This window comes from Hypomesus nipponensis, chromosome 2 (genome assembly GCF_054491055.1).
Source record: "Hypomesus nipponensis isolate SF chromosome 2, ASM5449105v1, whole genome shotgun sequence".
In the NCBI taxonomy this organism is placed as follows: domain Eukaryota; kingdom Metazoa; phylum Chordata; class Actinopteri; order Osmeriformes; family Osmeridae; genus Hypomesus; species Hypomesus nipponensis.
This window is the reverse complement of record NC_140362.1, coordinates 15,110,440-15,131,723: the sequence shown is the minus strand read 5'-3', so window position 1 is coordinate 15,131,723 and position 21,284 is coordinate 15,110,440. Positions and strand designations below refer to the sequence as shown.

Below are 21,284 nucleotides of genomic sequence, written 5' to 3'. Positions count from 1 at the left end.
GGCTGCCCTATCTCTATGAGGGAGACGTCGTCCGTCTGAGAAGAGCAGCGATGTGCACAGGCCCGGGGAGCGACCTACCATCGAGCCTGGGTCCGGTCTTCACGTTGAGGCTGCCCGTCATGGCCGACACCGACACCGCCACGCTGGGCCTCGCCGGGTGGGCCTCCGTCTCCATGACGACCATCATCTGGGCGGTGCGGAGGGCCACCTTGTGGAAGTGGGCCAGGGCCCCAGGGCCTCCGGCCGGGTCCGGCCGAGGGGGGGTCCTGGGGGCCTTGCCGGGGGAGGAGTGGGGGGTGGTGGAGGCGGAGGGGGGCGCGGAGCCCCCCCAGAGCTGGTGGTGTGGGAGGACCTTCTCCAGGTAGGCCTTGGCCTGCTCCAGCTTGGCCAGGGTCAGGTTCACCTTCAGGGGCCTGCTCAGCTCCACACTCAGCTCAGCTGGAACACAGAAGATTTATGATCAGGACATCTCATACTGTGTGTGTGTGTGTGTGTCAGAAAGATAGTGGTGTGTGTATGCTGTGGTGTGCCGAGAAATGCTGATGGCCAGCTGGGCTGTCAGAAATCTGATGTCTTTACACACACACACACACACACACACACACACGCCCAGTCACACACACACAATCTCTCTCTCTCTGCCTTTCAAAGACTTGACTAGAATTTACACAGACAGATGAATTAACTCCATGCTGCTTTACACCCCTTCCATTATCCCATTTTTCCACTTTGTCACAATGGTGCACATACACACACATATATATATAGACACATACACCAACACACACACACACACACACACACACACATAGACACATACACCAACACACACACACACGCTGGGCCCTCTAAAGCAGGTCCAGCTGTGGTGGATGAGGCTCATCAAGGCCTCCGTGTTTGGAGGGTTTAAGAGCTTTAGCCCCTGTCTCCTCCACAGGTAACAGCTAGGCAGACAGGACAGGGAACTCAGCCAACTGCAGCTCACACACACACACACAAACGAACACACACACACACACACACATCTTTCCAACTCTCTCTCACTCCACATACTGGAAGTCAGGCAGCAGGGAAGGAAGTGTGTGTGTGTGTGTGTGTGCAGTGTGTGTGTGTGTGTACAGTGTGTGTGTGTGCCAGAGGTGTAGGCAGGGGAAGAATCTGCTGTGCAATGTAGCTTATCATTTCCAGTTCACTTATCAACAGGAAACGTTCCAGCGGTGAAATAAATCCCCCCGTCCCCCGTGCCGTTCTTCTCTGTAACTAGTTAAGGCTGTTTCAGATCACCTTGGCCTGAGCTAGCCTGGCTTGAGCTAGCCTGGTTCGGCCTGGACACATGGACATGCTCCTGATTAGAGGGAAGGCATGTGCCAGCCTGCTTCCCTCGTCCTCCTGCTCTCCCTCCTTCTCCTCCACCGTCTCTCTCCTCCCGCACCTCCTCCGACTCTCCATCTCCTCTTTCCATCTTTCCTTCCTCGTGCCGCTCCCCAGCCACATCTGTGCCCCCCCCCCCCCCGCCCATACGATCGGCGGAGCGCAGCATCTTTTACGGCCGTGGAACGCTGTCAGAAGAGGAATCTTTAGCGGGACGCCAATAAAAGACAGCCCAGCATTATACAGCCACATGTACATCAGTGTCCTTACTGAGAGAGTGCGTGTAAGCAAGTGGATGTGTGTGTGTGTGTGTGTGTGCGAGAGCGAGAGAGGGAGGGAGGCTCAGGTTGAAGAGGCAGGAGGACACAGACCAAAGCAGAACCTCACCACCAAACAGAGCAGCTATTTACAAGCAGCAGTGGACCACTAACAGCTGGATCTCCAGAGCTTCCTAACCCTGCTTGGACGGGCACATAGAGAACCTGATACTATGACTCAATCCCTCTCCCTCACCCTGGGATCCCATCCCCTTAACACGCTCAACGCCTTCCAGCGCTCTTACACCGCATCGATGACCACGCTCACCGTTCGGCCCCAGAAAGCTGGACGAGCTAAAGGCCGGAGGTTTGAGGCTGGAGGCTAGAGGTCCGAGGCCGGAGGTTGGAAGCCCGAGGCTGGAGGTTTGAGGCTGGAAGCTAGAGGTCCGAGGCCCAAGGTTTGAAGCCAGAGGCTGGAGGTTTGAGGCTGGAGGTCCGAGGCTGGAGGCTCGCCAGGGAAGGTGGGGAGGAGTGAGCAGGCCAGATAACGATAAATGAGAGCAAGATGGTGGCGTGTGCGTCTTGGAGCCAAGCCGCCAGAAAGAAGGTTGCGTTCTGAACGTGGCGTTCGCACGAGCGGCGTGGTTCCTATTAAGAACACCTAGAGTCTCGAGAAAGCTGCAGGACATTCTGAGGGAGAGTAAGGGTTAGGGTATAAAAAAAGAGAGAGAGAGCTGGATAAAGAAAGAAGGGTATTTGACCAGAGGTTGGGTTGGGGTGATGGACAGGTCAGTGGAGGAGGTAGGGTGTGGGGGGCTCTGAGGGGTAAGGTGTGGGGGGCTCTGGGGGGTAGGGTGTGGGGGGCTCTGGGGGGTAGGGTGTGGGGTTGGAGGTTCTGGGGGGTAGGGTGTGGGGGGCTCTGGGGGGTAGGGTGTGGGGGGCTCTGGGGGGTAGGGTGTGGGGTTGGAGGTTCTGGGGGGTAGGGTGTGGGGGGCTCTGGGGGGTAGGGTGTGGGGGGCTCTGGGGGGTAGGGTGTGGGGGGTAGGGTGTGGGGGGCTCTGGGGGGTAGGGTGTGGGGTTGGAGGCTCTGGGTCTGGCCCAGGGAGGCTAATGTAACCCTGCTGGAGAACTTACTGGCTGGCCCTTCTCTGGTGTCAACCTCTATTAGCACCGGGTAAACTGGGAGATCAAGGCCTGTCACATGCATGCGTGCGCGCGCACACACACACACACACACACACAGACACACACACACACACACACACACACAGTGACTTGGGAAGGGCAGTTTAGGTTTGACACTGTTTTCATTCTCTCCCTGCTTTGATACCTCAGACCCACTCTCACGCTTGACTTCCTCACAGCGCACTCTTTTAGAAGCAGGTGGCCGTGCCCTCAATTAGTGTGTTGTGTGTGTGTCTGGCGCGCGCGTGTGTGCGCGCATGTTGGGGAGGTGTCAGGTATAGGGCATTGCCATGTCATCTGCATCATATTAGTTCTGTTCTGTAGACTTCAGCAGAACAAGGCGGTGTGTGTGTGTGTGTGTTAAGGGCTTGTATACAGTAACTGACAACATCTCTTTACTCCGAGGCAATGACAGGAACCAGGGACAAACCTTCTAATGTTTCCAATTTGTTCTGGCTAATCTATCACCTGCTGGTTCTAGCATGGAGAACCGGGTTTGTTCTCCTGCAAGTGGTAGCTCTTCTTACCCTGGGTTGTCTTACTGACCCTTCCAAACACTAGAGAAGAGCGCGTGTGTGTGTGGTTGTGTTGGGGTGAGAATGAGAGGACACACACACGCCTTGAAACTGTGTTTGTGTACCTGACGCAGCTGTTCTCTGCCTCCCTTGACGATGACACGCGCGTCCCCACACACACACACGCACACACGCACATGTAACAAAGAGAGGACTCATCGGCTGAAGCCACAGGGATGAGTTCCTTGGTGTTGAAGAGAAAAATAAACTGACAAATCCTCCATCCTTCCTCCATCCAACCTCCCTTCCCTCCCTCTCCTCAATCCCTCAAAGTCGATCTCTCTCTCTCATCAGCTGCCCTCCTTCCCTCTCTCTCTCCCTCGTTGCCTCCACAGGAAGTCCACATCAGGGGCTGTCAAACCAAACAGCACAGCTAATGGAGGATGTCTTCTCCCACTGTCTCCTGTGCTCTGGGACCGGTGTGCACATGTGTGTGTGTATGTGTGTGTGTGTATGTATGTATGTATGTATGTGTGTGTGTGTGTGTGGAGGGAGAGGGACTGGTAGCATGTGTGGTCAATTCTAGATGTTTCCATCTCCGAGGGAGGACAGGAATTGACCCGGAGCAATCTCACACTGAGTCTGGATCCTGTCTCAGCTGTGTGTGTGTGTGTGTGTGTGTGTGTGTGTGTCATACTCCACATATGAGTCCATCTCCTCAGTGGTTCAAGGCAACACCTGACTGTCATTGGAGAGAGTGAACCTGGCGCTGTGTCTTATGTCCTGGGTTCACAGCCCTGGCAAGGCCCCCCGACACACTAATTAGACATGTTTAGAGTTAATAACGTAATCACAGCAAGACTACAGGAAACTCTGTTGCTCTTGCTCTGAATGTGGATGAATCAAGGTTAAATGACACAACATTGTTCATAATTGGTTATCAGCCCCAGCCTCTAATCTAGTTCCAGTTTCCTGCTTCATACCCCGTCTCTAGCCTCCATTCTTATCCCCAGCCTCTGTTGTCATCCACTGCCTCCCGCCTCATTCTCGCCCCCCCCCCCCCCATCCCCAGCCTCCGGCCTCCTCCCTCCCGGGGCAGGACTGTGTGTCCAGGTGGACAGCAGGGCTGGTTCATCCGCTCCCGCTGTCAGCAGGAAGTGATGCGCGTGTGTGCCGTGTTTACACACCTAGTCCCACAGAGATCATTGACACCCACGGCCTGGAGGGGTCTGCTGGACGCGCGCGCGCGCGTGCGCACACACACACACACACACAGCCCCTTCCATACTAAAGGTCAAAAACTCCATATTCCAAAGCTTAAGTATCCTTGTATGGGCCACAGACCATATATGGATGTGGGGCTGTTCTATAAATACAGTCCTGGAAGCCAGTATCACAGACAGGAGCCTGATCGCCCAGAGTGACAGCCACCGGGGATATCCCACTCCCACACACAGAATAAGCCCTTTGTCTTCTCCCCTGCATGCGTGTGTGTGTGTGTTCAGTCAATGTGTGTGTGGTCAGTTACTCTCTGTGTGTGTGTTTCCCTGTTGAGCCCCTGCTGTACTTCAAACCTCTCTCATGTCTAGTCGGACATAGATACACACCAGCTGACATATCCTCTGACATTGCTGGACTTATGCTTTCACTTGTCAATGAGTGTGTACCTGTGCGTGTGTGTGTGTATGTGTGTGTGAGAGAGAGAGAGAGAGAGAGAGAGAGGAGCGAGCGAGCCCCACCTGGTCCGTTGAGGAAGTCTTTGATGTGGAGTGAGAGCAGAGGAGGGGGGATGCCTGTCTTACTGTCAGGCTCTCCAGCTACTGTCTGCAGCCAGCACACACTGTAGTCCAGGGCCTCGGGCAGGGTCTTTCCTGTGTCTGGGGGGGGGGGGGGTGTCAGGAACAATCTATATCACAAAGGCTTGAAACTATGGCTTATAGAAAAATTCTCCCACCTCAAACCCAATTCTCCCCCCCCCCCCATACCCCTTCTCCCTCTGCCCCTAGCCTCTTTACACCCCCGACCCCCGCCCCCCCCCTCACCCTGACACTGGTAGTGGGAGGGCACGCCGCGCAGCGCCAGGTCGAACACGGACAGCTCCACCCTCTGGCGCCGGTGGTGGCAGCTGACCAGCGCCGAGGGCTGGGCCACCTGGAGGTGGAGCAGGGGCTCCAGGAGGGCGTCCCCCGCCCCCCTCCTCCCCGGCTGCCTCACCACCGTCACGCCCAGCGCCTGCCGGGCCGACGAGCGGCTGGGGGCCGCCAGGCTGTCCAGGGAGAGCAGGCTGCCCCTGGGCGGGGTCCCCGGCCCGGCCCCTGCCCCCGGCCCCGCCTGGGTGTTGCTGTTGAGTAGGTCGTCGGCGGTGAGGCTGGCCAGAGGCACGTGGGGGGCGGCGTCCGGGGCGGGATCCGGGGGCGGCGCGTGGCCGGAGGCCGGGGCTGGGTCTGTCAGGCTCCCCGCCTGGTTCAAGGCACTCTTCCCCGCCCTCTCCCGCGCTCTGCCCTCCTTGCCCTCGGGCGAGGCTGGGGTGGGCGCGGGGGCGGCGGAGGCCTTGGGCGGGCTGGAGCAGGCGTAGGTCATGACGGACAGCCGGCTGGCGGTGAGGAAGACGTCGAAGGGGATGAAGCTGAGGTTCTTGGTGATGGTGGACTGGCGGGAGGGCCGGGCGATGCGGTGGTGGCTGGCGCCGCTCTGCTGCTCGATCTGGACGATACGGATGCGGGCCGAGTCGCTGCCGAAGCCACTGTCCTGGCCGCTGCGGCCACACGACGAGGCCACGCCCCTGGGGTCGGCCCGGCCGCGCTGCTGCTCCTGACCACGCACCTGGGAGACACACGCACGCACACACACACACACACGTTAGCAGGGACGCACAACCCCGACGTGCCGTCACTCCCAACCCCACACACACACACCTCAAAGTGTGTGTATGGCGTGTGTGCTCGACTTTGCACCGGGACACGTCCAAACATGTGATTCCGATAGCGCTGAGAGAGGAGAAACGCCTCGACGGATGCCCTCCCAACACACTGGAGCAAAATGTCTAACGCAGGGAACACAACAGAGAGAAACGCCATCCGAAACACAATCAGCCCAAGCTCTGAGTGGATTTCTTTCTTGTTTGGGGGGGGGGGGGGTGGGGTGGGGGTGGGGGGGGCTCGTTTTCCTCCTCCTTACAAGTGCACTCTCCCAACTCCAAAACCAAATATCCCACTTGATTGAAACCATGGACAAATCGACTCGAGCAACCCAGCATTATCTGGACCCAGCCCCGGGGACTCGAGCCCTCTTTCTGGGCACTGTGGTCTTCACATCATGTTGCTGCACTTCCTCCGGCCTCAGAGTCTCTTAAGAAGGATCAGCCCTGGAAACTCAGGCTTGTGTGGCGGGCGGTGGAGCCCTGTGTGTGTGTGTGTGCCCCGGTGTTAACAGATGTGCCAGTCCCAGCTGATGTGAGTCATGAGAGTGAGCAAGAGTGCGCCGGGTTTACGTCTCAGCCCCGCGCTGGCAGCCGCTCCGCTCCGAGACGGGCCCAGCCAGTCCCCGTGGCCCGGCATCAAGAGGGAGATTTCGTGCTGGAAACGCGAGGTTGAGCGTTGCGGTCTGTGAACGGCGAACAGGAAACTGTCTTTAGACGACGTTTCTCCTCAGCTGTATCAACGTTGAGCGGGGGGGGAAAACACCCACACGGGATCCTCTTTTGATCCGGGAACTTAAAGGTCGCGGGTGACCGCAGAGGTCAGGCAGGTGTGACGTGACGAAACACTCCTCCTCATCCTCTTCCTCATCACTCTTTAATGCCTAGCAGACCAGCCACCCCCTCAGTTCCAACACACACACACACACACACACACACACACACACACCATGTGATGTTAGTGCTGAGAAGTCTGTTTTAATTAGGGGCTACTGCTGTGCACCGGTGTGATCATGATTAATCCATAAAAGAGAACTGTTGTGTGTTGGGCTGCGTGTTCCATCCTATCCCGCCCCCGTCTGCCCAAACCCTGGTACACATGGTTCCTATTAGCCCCACTCAGTGTGTCTTCTTAGCTGCCTCTCCCACACTCTGCTCTCTCTCTCTTGCTCTCTGTCTCGCTCTTTCTCTCGCTCTCTCTGGCCTGTTCTGCCATTCTCTCTTTGTCTTTAATCTCTCTCTCTAGTTCTCCCTTTCCTCCCTCCCTCTCTGTTCTCTTCCTCTCTCTCCTCGGCGTTGCGAGGAGACTGAAGTGTCCGTGGTGGTGGTGGCGGTGGTGGTGGAGATAGTGTTTCAGACCTCCAGGCCGATATGAAAAGTGTCTGGCAGCACATTAAACGGAATGCTTGACTTATTAGATATTTCCCATTCGAAACAGTGTCATCAAAGGGCCCCAGAACAAGAGGCTTCTCAAAAGGCAGCAGCTTAGACAGGGGCTGCTCTGCAGCCCGGCCTGCCAGATCCTCCTGGCTCCTCTCCCCCTCCCCCTCCTCCTAATGAGGAAAGGATGTGCTCCTCTCCTCCTCCTCGCCTTCCTCGTTCCTGCACTCCTGCGCTAACGCATGATATACTGTACCCCCCCCCCCCCCCCGCGCTGTCTCGCTCTCTATTCCTCCTCTTTTCCTCCTCGCGTATCCCTTTCCCCCTTACACTCTCTCTCGCCCTCCCTATCTCGCTCTCTCTCCACATCTTCCCAGACTTAGGCCCCACACACGCACTTACAATTAACAGCAAATTCCCCCGATCTTCTCTTCCCCACAGAACAGACAAAGTGCACTCTAAGCAAATACTCCTCTATATTTAGATTATTGAATGTGTACTCACACACCCGGATACACACACAAAGACACACACACACAGTCTGAGTGTGCCCCACTCCGCAGTGACCTCAGCCTGGGGGTCAGCAGGTGTGTGTATTCTCTCAAACATCCGCCAATTTAGCCACCGACAAAGAGTCATAAATGCAGAAATGCAAACCTGTTTCTTTGCCTCGCCCCACTCTCAATCCCCTTTTCCAGTCATTACTCTCTACTCTCCATTGGCTGAACTGAAGCGTGTTCTCCAGACCGCTGATCAAACCCTCCCCAGCCAGCCAATCATGAGGTCATCCCCTCACTGTCGCTAGGCAGAAATCACGGAACATCCTCTGAAGTGTGAAACCGCAAAAAAACCTCGACCTGCCAGTCATGTTTGAGGCATCTGTGTGACATTTGACCCCCGTCCCAGCTGGACTGGGAGCAGCTTGGCCCGGGCCAGCGCTTCACGGTCCTACTTGTCATCTCATCCTTTGCCACACGCTCGCTGAGTTTGGCAGCCGGCAGCGATGTGGAGACTTTGACATCTGAGCTCCACATTGAGCAGATGAATCTCTTCACATCATGCCTGGGAGGGAGTCCAGGACTTGGGGAAGCCTACCAGTGGACTGGCCATGTTCAAGGTTAACAGCTTTGGTGCGGACATTCACTACTGGGCATTATGAGGTCCCCGAGGTAGCTGTGCAGCAGCTTTAGAATGGCTGACGTCAAGTTGGCTCGATCCCTCTTTGGAAGATCCATGTCTGGTCAGCTTACACCACTCCAGACGTGCTCCTAAACTCCATCATGAAAGTACAGTTCAGTGATGTCATCAGTGAGTGACATCATGGTTGAATGACAGGTCAGTCAGTGACATCATCAGTGAGGGACGCCACTGTTGGCACCACGTCATGCTGAGGGTCGGTGCTAGACTAAAGACCGTCTTCATTCTGCCTCAAACCTGACCTTGTCTGTCCACAGAACACTGAAACACAACAATGAATGTACTTATTGAACCATATAAACGACTGTCCAGTTATACTGAAATGAATTGGGTATAATGGTCCTTAGATAATTTAATCAAGATTAAATCAACCCCATATCCCAGCAGGACACAATGGGTACCAACCGACCTTGCGTTGGTGATGCCAGCAGTACGCTGAAAAGGTTGAGGCAGGCTTGCGGTTATGTCTGGATGTGGTTGAGGGCGTGGTACCTGGGGCCCTTGTGGGGTTCCAAGCTGACCCCATGCTGGGCCCCTCTGGTCTCTGTTACAACAGGAACACAAGGGAGCGAACCTTGTTCTGGTGACCTACAGACCCTGACACAATACCTCATTTGGAGGGAAATAATAATAATACTTAAACTGAAAGCCATAAAGACCACAATTCACCCTGGTCGTTTTCCAGACAGGGGGCTGGGCTGGGGGGTGGGGGTGGGGGGGGTACATTTATAATGTGAAGTCACTGCTCTCTGAGAGCAATGGCAGAGCAGGCATCAAAGGGGACGTTTAAGACGCTGAACTCTGTTCGAGCAACAAAAGCGACCTGCTCTGTTCTCAAGCTCGACCACAACAAAAGCGCAGCGGAAGGTCGCGACCCCGGCGCTCGCAAATGGGTGCTGAGTGGTTCCCAGTGACTGTCGACTGCACTTTAGACACACAGCACACTCCAAAACACAGGCCCCGGAGCCGGGCCAGGGCCCTTCTACAAGCTCTAGGGAGCTATGTGTTTTAGCTGTGTGTGTGTGTGAAAGTTTGCGTATGTGAGCGTGTGTCTGAGTGTGTGTGTGTGTGTGCGCCGCCGCCGCCGCTCCAGGGAACGGCCCCAGCGCCAGCGAGCATGGCGAGGCTCTCCTGTTTGGTCTGCTGTCTATCTCGGAGCCTTGGACAGGACCAGGGAGGAGAACAACAACAAGGCCAGGATATTTTCCTGACTCGTCAGAGAGCCTCTTTGTTCACCGATGGCACGTTGTGGACAGGGAATACCAAACATCCGGGGACAGTCATAATCCGAGCCTGCTGACATTCCTGAGGCCCTCGGTCAGACGTTTGACTTCCCACCTCGCTGGAGGAGGGGGGGTGGGAGAGAAGAGGGGAGAGGACAGGAGAGCGGAGCAGAGAAGAGGGGAAGAGAAGAGAGGGCAGAGTGGAGAAAGAAGGATGAGAGAGAGTAGGGGATGTGTGCAACCAAAGCCCGGAGGGCCTCTGTCGAGATGGAAATCAAAGCGAGCAGCCAATCCCTACTCGTGGTCTTTCAGTTGTAGTTTGTAGTCATGGCTCGGAAACAAAGGAAGAATTACCAAAACCTGTAGCAGTAAAAGCAGGACAGAACAGAAAGGTCTGGAAATGAACAGAATGAGTCAACCTGCTCCCCGTGGAGTGCAGAGCGGTCCAATGGAGATCTGGCGCTCCCAGTCTTGTCTCATTTATTGTACTTCAAACCCTCGTCAACCCCAACAGCACAAGGCCCTGGTTTGCTTACAAATATTTTGCCACAAAACCAGCTTTGAGCAAGCCTGCACAGTGTCACAGGAGGCTGAGGAGAAACACTGTCTCCAGCCTGAGGAGAAACACTGTCTCCAGCCTGAGGAGAAACACTGTCTCCAGCCTGAGGAGAAACACTGTCTCCAGCCAGAGGAGAAACACTGTCTCCAGCCTGAGCAGAAACATTGTCTTCAGCCTGAGGAGAAACACTGTCTCCAGCCTGAGAAGGAGAAACACTGTCTCCAGCCTGAGGAAGGAGAAACACTGTCTCCAGCCTGAGGAGAAACACTGTCTCCAGCCTGAGGAGAAACACTGTCTCCAGCCTGAGGAGAAACACTGTCTCCAGCCTGAGGGAGGAGAAACACTGTCTCCGGCCTCAGGAGCAGAAACACTGTTTCCAGCCTCAGGAGCAGAAACACTGATTCCAGGCAGAGCAGAAACACAGTCTCCAGGCAGAGCAGAAACACTGTTTCCAGCCTGAGGAGAAACAGTCTCCAGCCTGAGGAAAAACACTGTGTCCAGCCTGAGGAACAGAAACACTGATGAAGCTAATGTTCCTCCCCCCCAGCCTCAACCCTCCAGCCTTATCGACTCCAACCTCTAACGTCCAGTCCCCAGTCTTCCCATCCCAGCCTCTAACCTCCAGTCCTCCAACCTGCTAGACCCCAACTCCCAAGCCCAGAGGTTAACCATGGGTGAACAGTCTTGGCAGTATGTTGTCAGCTGTAGCTGCATGTGTGCACCATCGCCTCCCATGTTCGAGTGATCCAGTGTGCGATGAATGCAAACAAGAGCTCGTTCAGATCCGTCAGGAGACGGTTACCAGATCTGGATCACCCCACAAGCGCTAGAGAAAACAAACACCGTGGATGCAGATCGCAACAGAGGGAATTAACGAGCTACAGCCATGCTGCCATACTCATCTACCCAGAATGGGGCTCATCTTAACGCTGCGACGTCCCTCTACAGCATATGTGTAGGGGAGAGGGGGAGAGAGAGATATGTAGAAGGAAGGAGAGAGAGAGAGGGGGGGGGGAGAGAGAGAGAGAAAAGGAGGGAGAGACACCGAAAGATACTGCGGGGTTGTCTTTCCCGCTGGTGTCCAGGCTGAGGGGCTGGCAGCGTCAGTTCTGTTTCCCAGGCAAACAGAGCAGAAACCACTGGCTCTAATCAGCCATTAGCACGTCTATTTAGGTTAGACTGTGCGGAGGGCTAATCTACTAATCTAATATTCAGGCTCTGGTGTTTATGTACGCCAAGGGTCCCATAGTGGGCTGGGCTCTGGAGCAGTTGGCGGTCAATGGGTGTATTGTGCGTGTGAGTCATGTGTGTGTGTGTGTGTGTGTGTGCGTGTGTGTCAGAGCGAGTAGGGGGGTTAGGTCGAAACTGACAGCTTCTTCCAGCGTCTCCTAACGTCATTAGCTTGCATTGTGTTTTCAACAAACAGCAACAAAGGAAACCTCGGACAGCCCTGTCGCTCAGGCGACCGCTCGCCTGCCACTTCAAACGGTGCTCCGTCATGATGTCATCAGCGAGCGCCCCGCGAGGTCGTCCCCGCGCGGCGGCTGCTTTCGTTACCAAGCGGCGCAAACAGCAACGCAAACAAAAACACCCCTGACCCCTGGATGGAGGGAAGGAGGGAGGGATGGACGGAGGGATAAGGAGGATGGATAAGCCCCAGGTGGCTATGGAGGACAGTGAGCCATACGGATGTTGTAATCTCTGCTACACATCTGTGTCGCTCTCTCTCTCTCCCCCTCTTTTCTTCGCCTTGCTCTCGCACTCTGTCTCTCTCTCTGTGTCTCTCTCTCTCTCTGTGTCTCTCTCTCTCTCTGTGTCTCTCTCTCTCTCTGTGTCTCTCTCTCTCTGTGTCTCTCTCTCTCTGTGTCTCTCTCTCTCTGTGTCTCTCTCTCTCTGTGTGTCTCTCTCTCTGTGTCTCTCTCTCTGTGTCTCTCTCTCTCTCTGTCTCTCTCTTTCTCTCTCTCTCTGTGTCTCTCTCTCTGTGTCTCTCTCTCTGTGTCTCTCTCTCTGTGTCTCTCTCTCTGTGTCTCTCTCTCTGTGTCTCTGTCTCTCTCTGTGTCTCTGTCTCTCTCTGTGTCTCTCTCTCTCTCTCTCTCTGCTTCTCTCCATCTCTCTGCTTCTCTCTCTCCTTCTTGCAAGCTCAGGCCATGGGACCCAGAGCGACTTCTGGCCCTAGCCTTGTTTAAAGAGAGAGTTAGAGAGAGGGGCGGTAGAGGAGAGAATCCTTCCTTTACTTCATCTCTGGAGCAGATGCCAGTTGTGATGGTGGAGTAGTGGAGAGATAGACGGGAGGAGAGGAGGATGGAGGTGGACGTAGAGGTAGGCGATAACCGTAAGAACTATCCTCCAGTCATACCGTTTGCTCTGGTGGAAACAAATACCACTTAACACTCACGGTGACAGAGTGGGAAGACAAGAGTTAACACACACACACACACACTCTCTCTTCAATACCTTATCCACTGGGAGAGAACCCAATACTCGCTCTCACCTGTTATTCTAAGTGGAATCTTGCTTATACAGGTGTAGAGAATGGGCTCAGGCAGGAATTCTACCCTACATTGGCATCCACACTGTGTGTGTGTGTGTGTCCTGGATAGCCTGGTGTGCCCTGCGTTTACTGCTCCCCTGAGTCTGTGACCCCATTTCCCCCCCAGACAGGGAGAGAAGCCCCCACCCATCCACCCCCCCTCACCTGAGTGGAACTTGATCTGTGGGTCACGCCAAGGGCCTCCACGCCAGCGCCCCCCCCCCCCCATCCGCCACAGTTCTGATGTTATCTGAGGTTTCACGCCAATTTCGACAAACCGATGAGAGTGAGCAATTCAGCTGCTACTGATCTCAAACAGATCACGTTACCAAGGTGAACAGAGGAATGTGCCATGGTCGTGCTATGGGGGGGGATCTGGGGCGAACCATATAGCACCCGGCGTGAGGTAGGTGAGTTGTTTTGACTGGCTGTCAATTAGCAGTTAGTTCACAGAGGAGGGGCCTGCAAGCTCCTCACCCGAGGGTACGGTTTCATAACAACGAAGCGCAGCGAGATGAACCACTCGCTAGGAAAATATGTCGTTTGGAGATAAGCTGCGACTCGGCGCTTAGCGGACAGATGTCAAGGAGCTGGGGGAGAGGGGAGGGAGGGGGTAAGGGTCTTTCTAGGGACCCATATTTATTATGCCTCACCGAAGCAAAGGGAACAAAGAAAACAAGGACGACCTGTTCAGACATCATTGGCTTGATACTCCCTCCCTCCCTCCCTCCCTCCCTCCCTCCCTCCCTCCCTCCCTCCCTCCCTCCCTCCCTCCCTCCCTCCCTCCCTCCCTCCCTCCCTCCCTCCCTCCCTCCCTCCCTCCCTCCCTCCCTCCCTCCCTCCGTCCCCCCACCCTACCTCCCCCCTCCCTCCCTCCATCCCCCCCCCCTACCTCCCCCCCCTCCCTCCCTCCATCCCCCCCAACATCAGCTCCCTGTCTCACCTCTCGCGACTGGCTCCCTGACAGACACAGCCCCATCACAGCTCAGAAGGCTGCAGCTTACGAAACACTCAGCCGGGGAGATGTTGTGAGTGCTGCTTGAGCTCGGGAGACACCAGGAGGATCGGAAGGATCCAGGAACCGTCTGGCTGGCTGGGCCATACAGCCACACTGAACAGGCGTACCACAGGACCCCATTCACTGACTGCCCTCAATACAGCATATACCGCAACGTGCATGTGCATGTGAGTGGATGGAGTAAAGACGAGGGAGACCAGGAAGAAGGACATGGCAAAGGAGGAACGGGCGGGCGAGGTTCAAATGAGAGAGAAAGAGAGGATGACGAAGAGCATGCCAGTGAGGAAGTGAGAGGGTGAAAGGAGGACGTCCAGAACCCTGCTCTCTAACAGGGACATCATCCCAGGACACAGTGGGGGAAGGAGGGATGGGGGAAGGAGGGACGGAGCGAGGGATGGAGGAAGGATATGGGATTTCCCCTGCCTGCCCACTGAGTGCTTTTCGCTTCACCACAATGTGGTAAAAGCACATGGCCCAGTGTGTGTATGTGTCTTTGTGTGTGTGTGTGACAGAGTTTGTGTGTACATATATGTGTTCAACCCTCTTCACAAAACTCATTAATTAGTGCACATAAAACACAGCTGTGAGGAAAGGAGCATGTGAAATGCCTGCCCAGGAGGCTGTTCAAGACAATCAACATGAGAAAGAGAGGGGAAAGAAGAGAGGGAGGGAGAAATAGAGTGTGAGAGAGAAGGAGGGATAGAGGGAGAGAGGGGGAGACACGGAGAGAGAGAGAGACTCGGCAAGTGGTCTGGGGACCTGCAGTACCCTTCAGGACCACCAGAGGGCCCTGCAGCATGCTGAATGGGGCTCAGAACACCTCAGATCTGGTGTGGTGCAAAGGGGTCAATCACACTGACCTGCCCCCCTGGACGGAGTCAAACACTGACATGTAATGGGGTGTGCTTGATTTTGATCACCCAGCACACAGAGACTAAGCCCTGGAAGTGCAAACTCTGAGATAAATCTGGCTCAATCTGTCAAGTGCTTAAATTATGACCCATGCCTGTTGTTTTGAGTGTACCAATATGACCTCTATGATAACCCCCCCCCCTTTCCTCCCCTTCTCTCTGGGCTGTACCACCAGGACCAGGAAGTGGAGCACAATGAGGAAGTATCCAGCTACCCTGAACCCAGGTGAACCCCTGTAGAAAGGTCCAGAATCCCACCTAAACCAGAACCAGATGTAACTCACCTCTAGAAGATTGACTGTCTAACCTCCACCCAACCACCCACTAAAACACACACACACACACACACACACACACACACACAGTTAAAGGCCACAGTACAGACACACTCACGCTTGTTTCATTCCTTCCATTCCATTCACAAACAATGCTAATAGGAGTGTTTTTTTTTTTCTGGTAATTGAGTGAGACCCATTTTGGGCTGGTTGTTCAGGGAGAGCAGTAACACTGTTGACTTAGCTTCAGAGATCTCACCTCCCAGACCAGAGCCTGCTCCCCTGGGATCAGGCTGTTTACCCTGCTTCTGCCGTGTGTGTCTGTGTGTGTGTGTGATAAAAATGTTTGGCTGCTTCTCTGCATGTGTGTGATTGTGTGTTTGCGATGACGAGCCTCCCTGTGTGTGTGTACAGTAGGAGCAGAGCTTCTGTGTGTGTGTGTTTGTGCGTGTGTGTATACAGCGAGAGCAGATTGTGTCCGTGTGTGTTCCTCCGTCGTGACCTCTGCGTTCTGAACTACCATTACTGAAGCGACTGGCTTCCACGCAACCCTCCGACGTCAGCCCCCCCCCCCCCTGTAAACATCCACGCCGTAGATGACGGTAAAATCACTGTTATCTCGCCCCCGCCACCCGGGCCCCCACAACACTCCGCTCATCACCGCCGCAGCGGTAAATATTGTTATATTGTGTTCCATTAGAGCGCTTTATTAAACTCACAGACAGGGGCAACGGCGCCGGTCTAGCCACACGCTGTGTGTGTGTGTGTGTGCGTGTGTGTTTGCGAGAGTGTGTGTGTGTTGGAGTCCGTGAACGCACGGGGAGTTTGACTGTGTGTGTGCAGCCCTCTGGTAAACAATAGGGGCAGCTTTCGAGAGCTACAGCTGAGAGGAGTAAACTGAGGGCAGATTAGAGGAGCGCCCGTTGCTTAATGGGAGTAAATATTTAACTGAGAGAGGAGACGAGGGGAAAGAAGGAGAGAGGGCGGGGGGGGGGGAGAAGAAAGGAGGAGAAAGGATGGGAAAAGAGGAGAAGATAACAGGAGGGGAAGAGGAGAGAAGGAGAGGACGAGGGGCCGAGGGAGATCGCAGTGGGGCGGCGGTTGAGACCGGGATCCGTCCACGGCTGGGCTGGACACCCGAGGAGCTGAGCCTGCGCGGGGTCATTTGCGTCCTTATACGGTCACTCCAGGGGGGACCGAACGTGATGCGGGGCCTGCCGACGCCCTGGCGACACCCTCGAAACACCCTAGCAACCACCCCACGGTAGGAGAGAGGTCTCAGGGAGATGCAGCGAAGCTCTCAGCGGCCCAACATGCGTTCGCGTGTGCCTGCACGCGTGTGCGCCTACCTCGGAGGTCTTCTCTGGCGTGTGGCTGCCCACCATGTTGTCTCGGAGCAGCTGCTGGAGAAGCTGGACCTGGGCCACACTGAGGTAGGCGTCCAGGCTACTGGTCACGTTCACCTCCAGAGAGTGACCGCACACCACTATCTCCTGGAGGGACAGAGGGAGGAGGAGGAGGGAGGGAGAGAAAGAGAGATGCTTTTAGTACTATAACATGTCGTTTTATCCACTACTTATCTATACATCGACATGTACTAAATATGAGCTTGAACTTTGGATGGTACGCTTGTTTTGCATCGGTGTCCCTCCCTGCTATCAGCCTCCCTCCCTGACTGCCTGTCTGTTTGTGTTGCTGTTGGCTTGGAGGAGCTCCACTTCTGGAAGCCAACAAATCACTGTGTGTGTGAGAAAGATCCCGAGTGAGAGGAAGAAAGGGAATGCGTGTTTGTACGCGCATACAATCAGCGTGTTTACGCCAAGTGCGCGTGCGCGCGCTCGCGTGTGTGTGACAGCGAAAAGAAGGGATGAGCTGTGAAGCGTTGCAATGGGGACTGTCAAGATGGAGGGATGAGGCATGAGAGGAGAGGAGAGGAGCAGCTGGACAGAGATCCTCTGGCCTCCACAGGGATAGACCACTCCCCAGGTCAAACGCCTACGCCACACACACACACACACACACACACACACACACACACACATCTCCACATCCCATCTCACAATGCAGTAGTCTACAGGCGCACTACAATATACTATGAATAACCATTTCATATATCTGCTTCGAGCGAAACGTTCCAAAAACCACAAACACAAGAGTGTAGGAAGTCTGTCCTGGTGCTGTTGCCGTACTGACCTCGGTCTGAGCGTTGTCGGGGGATACAGGTTTGCTGAAGATGATGGCGGGCGCCGCGGTGATGCGGACCGAGAAGTCAGTCAGGATGGGAGTGAGGAGGGCGCGGCGTTCCTGGTGTCTTCTGACGCTGCGTTGGACACACACACACACAATGTTTACAAACATACTGAGACTGTGTTTATTTGTCTAAGTGTGTGTGTGAGAACTGCGTTCCCCAAAGACTGGATTCTACAGTTAAGACTTGGTTCTTTAGTTAGCACTGAGTTCTTTAGTGAGGACTGGATTTTAGACTGATTTCTGTTCTAGAATGAGGACTGGGTTCTAAAGTGAGGACTGGGTGAGGACAGCTTAACTATATTGGGCACTTGGTTCTTGTGTAGAATGTCTTTCTCAAGTGAGCACTGGGTACTAGAGTGAGCACTGGGTACTAGAGTGATGACTGGGTACTAGAGTGATGACCGGGTACTAGAGTGATGACCGGGTACTATAGTGATGACCGGGTACTAGAGTGATGACTGGGTACTAGAGTGATGACTGGGTACTAGAGTGATGACTGGGTACTAAAGTGATGACTGGGTACTAAAGTGATGACTGGGTACTAGAGTGATGACCGGGTACTATAGTGATGACTGGGTACTAGAGTGATGACTGGGTACTAGAGTGATGACCGGGTACTAGAGTGATGACCGGGTACTAGAGTGATGACCGGGTACTAGAGTGATGACCGGGTACTAGAGTGATGACCGGGTACTAGAGTGATGACCGGGTACTAGAGTGATGACTGGGTACTAGAGTGATGACTGGGTACTAGAGTGATGACTGGGTACTAGAGTGATGACCGGGTACTAGAGTGATGACTGGGTACTAGAGTGATGACTGGGTACTAGAGTGAGCACTGGGTACTAGAGTGATGACTGGGTACTAGAGTGATGACTGGGTACTAAAGTGATGACTGGGTACTAGAGTGATGACTGGCTACTAGAGTGATGACTGGGTACTAGAGTGATGACCGGGTACTAGAGTGAGGGCTGGGTACTAGAGTGAGCACTGGGTACTAGAGTGAGGGCTGGATTCTGGTGGCTGAACGGTCCCATCTGTCCAAGGATGTCTGTTCAACACGGACCTAAACCACACATATCCACAAGCCCAGCACTGTTATATCTTAACTGACAAACACATACAGACTTTTCAAACTTATCTCTGGCGACTCAAATTCAAACCAGCAGCACTCTTCAACTCGACTCTAAATACAGACTTCAAACCCCATTTTCGCTTACGAGGCCAAAACCTGTGAAATATTTCCATAACGGAGCTGGTTTCAAACTCCTAGTCCAACAGTCTGTAGCTTCCAGCTAGAAAAGCGTTGGGAGCGAAGCGAGACGTTATTTGACAACTCTCTATTGGGAACACACCCTAATTGTATACACAAGCCCACGCTAAGACCTCCCAACGTAAACTGGAGCTTGTTGGGTTAACACTCATTCCCACAATCAAGTCATATTTTCAAGAACATTTGTTAGCAGTAAAACAAATATACGAGTTCACTTTATAAGGTGGTGTTAATTGCTACATCTGCTGGTATTAAAACAATCAAACAGACGAGCTTCCAATATTTATAGTCGGCCCGGATTACACACACACAGGAAAAGATCCCTGTTCCTAGGTGGCCTGGGGCATGGTTCCACCAGACCGAATATCACATTCTACTGTGCTCTACAGAGAGGCATTACCACTGTCTCTGAGGGATTATGCTTAGTGCACTGCCCTGTGTGTGTGTGTGTGTGTGTGTGTCAGTGTGTGAGTGTGTGTATGTGTGTGTGCGCTAGAGGTGAAGTGATCTGGGTGAGGGTGATTGATGGGTTGTAATCTCTGTCGAACACAGAGTGAAACAGAGAGTGTCTCATTGCAGGGGGACAGGTGCCGTCATTCACCAGGGAGAGAGGGGGCGGCTCGCGGCTCCATTTACCCACAAACGTGGCCTGTGGCTCGGGTTAGAGGGGAGCCCTGCCTTCCCCCTCCCAGAGACCCCCCTGGAGGGATTTGGAGTGGGGATTTGAATGCCTGTGTGTATGAATATGTACAGTACGTCTCTGTGTGTGTGTGTGTGGTAAGGTTATGACTCACACAGAATGATCCACAACGACAAAAGAAGCAGGAGGGAGAGAAATGGAGAGACAATGAGAAGGAAAGAGAGAGCGGGGAAGAAGAGGAAGAGAAGATAGAGAGCAGGAGGGAGGAAAGACAAGGGAGGGAGAAAAGAAAGAGCGAGAGTGAGAGAGGTGGAGGGAGAGAGCGAAGAGTGAGAGAGAGATAGACACAGAGAGAAAGAGAGAGATAGACACAGAGAGAGATAGACACAGAGAGAGAGAGAGAGATAGACACAGAGAGAGATAGACACAGAGAGAGAGAGAGAGAGAGAGAGAGAGAGAGAGAGACAGAGAGAGAGAGAGACACAGAGAGAGAGAGAGACACAGAGAGAGACACAGAGAGAGAGAGAGAGAGAGAGAGAGAGAGAGAGAGAGAGAGAGAGAGAGAGAGAGAGAGAGAGAGAGAAAGAGAGAGAGAGGGAACGTAGAGAGCGCACAGCCTCCCATCCACGGCCTGTTTCCTGAAACCTGGGTCCCGTGCTATCACGCAGACAGGTCCTGTCAGCAGGACCATGTGGCTGGAATTTCCTCCGCGAAACCTCAGGAAGCCGGCGGAGCCTCGCGGAGGTCGGCAAAACTACTGGAACTCACCCCGGCAACCAGGGGTCCCGCCGGCAACCCCACCGGCGTCCCAGGGTGGAGGGGAAAGGAAGGGTGGAGGGAGCGAGGGGCCGAGGGGTAGAGCGTGGGAGGGGAGGGGAGGAAAGGTGGGAACTTTCGAGGCGGTGTGTCTCGACATATATTATGCCGAGTCGTAGTTGTGCGAGTGACTGCCTGACTACTCCCTAGCAACTCCACTGTGAAGTGTGCTGGCTGCATCTGGCTGGCTGGTCATGAGACAGCCTCCAACCAGGCAGCTAATTACAGTCATTGAAAGGGGATCTGGAACAGAAGCTGTTTTCCTACAGCACCAGTGAACCAGTCAGACAGCCAGCCTCAGAACAAACTAAGATAAATAGCTAGCTTGTGCCTTTCATGGTAACAACAGGCCTCAGGGCTAGCTAATGTGAAGACACACACGCACACACACACACACACACACACACACACACACACACACACACACACACACACACACACACACACACACACACACACACACACACACACACACACACACACACACACACACACACACACACACACACACACACACAGACAGACAGACATACACAGAGTAAATGAGGCTAGACAGGTCTCAGTAATAACAAAGTGCTCTGGGTCCAGCAGTCTAGCAGGCAGTCTCCTGGCTCCGCTCCACACATAGGACTGACCTCCAGTATGATGAAGATGTGTGTGTGTGTGTGTGTGTGTGAGTTTGACTCGCAGCCATGTTGACCCAGGCCCGGTCAGTCTCTATCAGCAGGGTGTTGATTCTGCTCCGTTCTGCATTCTTCCGCAGGGTCTATTTTTAGTTGACGGAGAAGCGATCTGGAGCTCCTGCCTGAGATCCTGGGACTTTTGGGTCCATTCCTCCTCGAAATAAGGACTTAGGCCAAACAGGCCGTTAAACTGCTGCTTGTTTTAGCTCCCGGCTCAATAAAAAAAATGACAGGGTTTGTAATTATGACTGTGTACGGAGAGGGAAGCAGCATGAGAGGAAGCT

General features: G+C 54.3%; 1 protein-coding gene across 4 annotated transcripts in view; it reads right to left on the bottom strand.

The window, feature by feature from the left end:
* Positions 1–21,284, bottom strand: part of vps13b (vacuolar protein sorting 13 homolog B) — a 226,534-nt gene that overhangs the window by 56,774 nt on the left and 148,476 nt on the right. For all 4 annotated transcript variants that reach the window (XM_084708357.1, XM_084708365.1, XM_084708349.1 and 1 more), the window contains 5 exons: positions 17,532–17,658; positions 16,688–16,831; positions 5,371–6,151; positions 5,068–5,205; positions 79–438 (listed from right to left, as the gene is read on the bottom strand). In XM_084708357.1, coding sequence (XP_084564483.1) covers positions 79–438; positions 5,068–5,205; positions 5,371–6,151; positions 16,688–16,831; positions 17,532–17,658 — 1,550 coding nt within the window. The remainder of the gene's footprint in view (positions 1–78; positions 439–5,067; positions 5,206–5,370; positions 6,152–16,687; positions 16,832–17,531; positions 17,659–21,284) is intronic.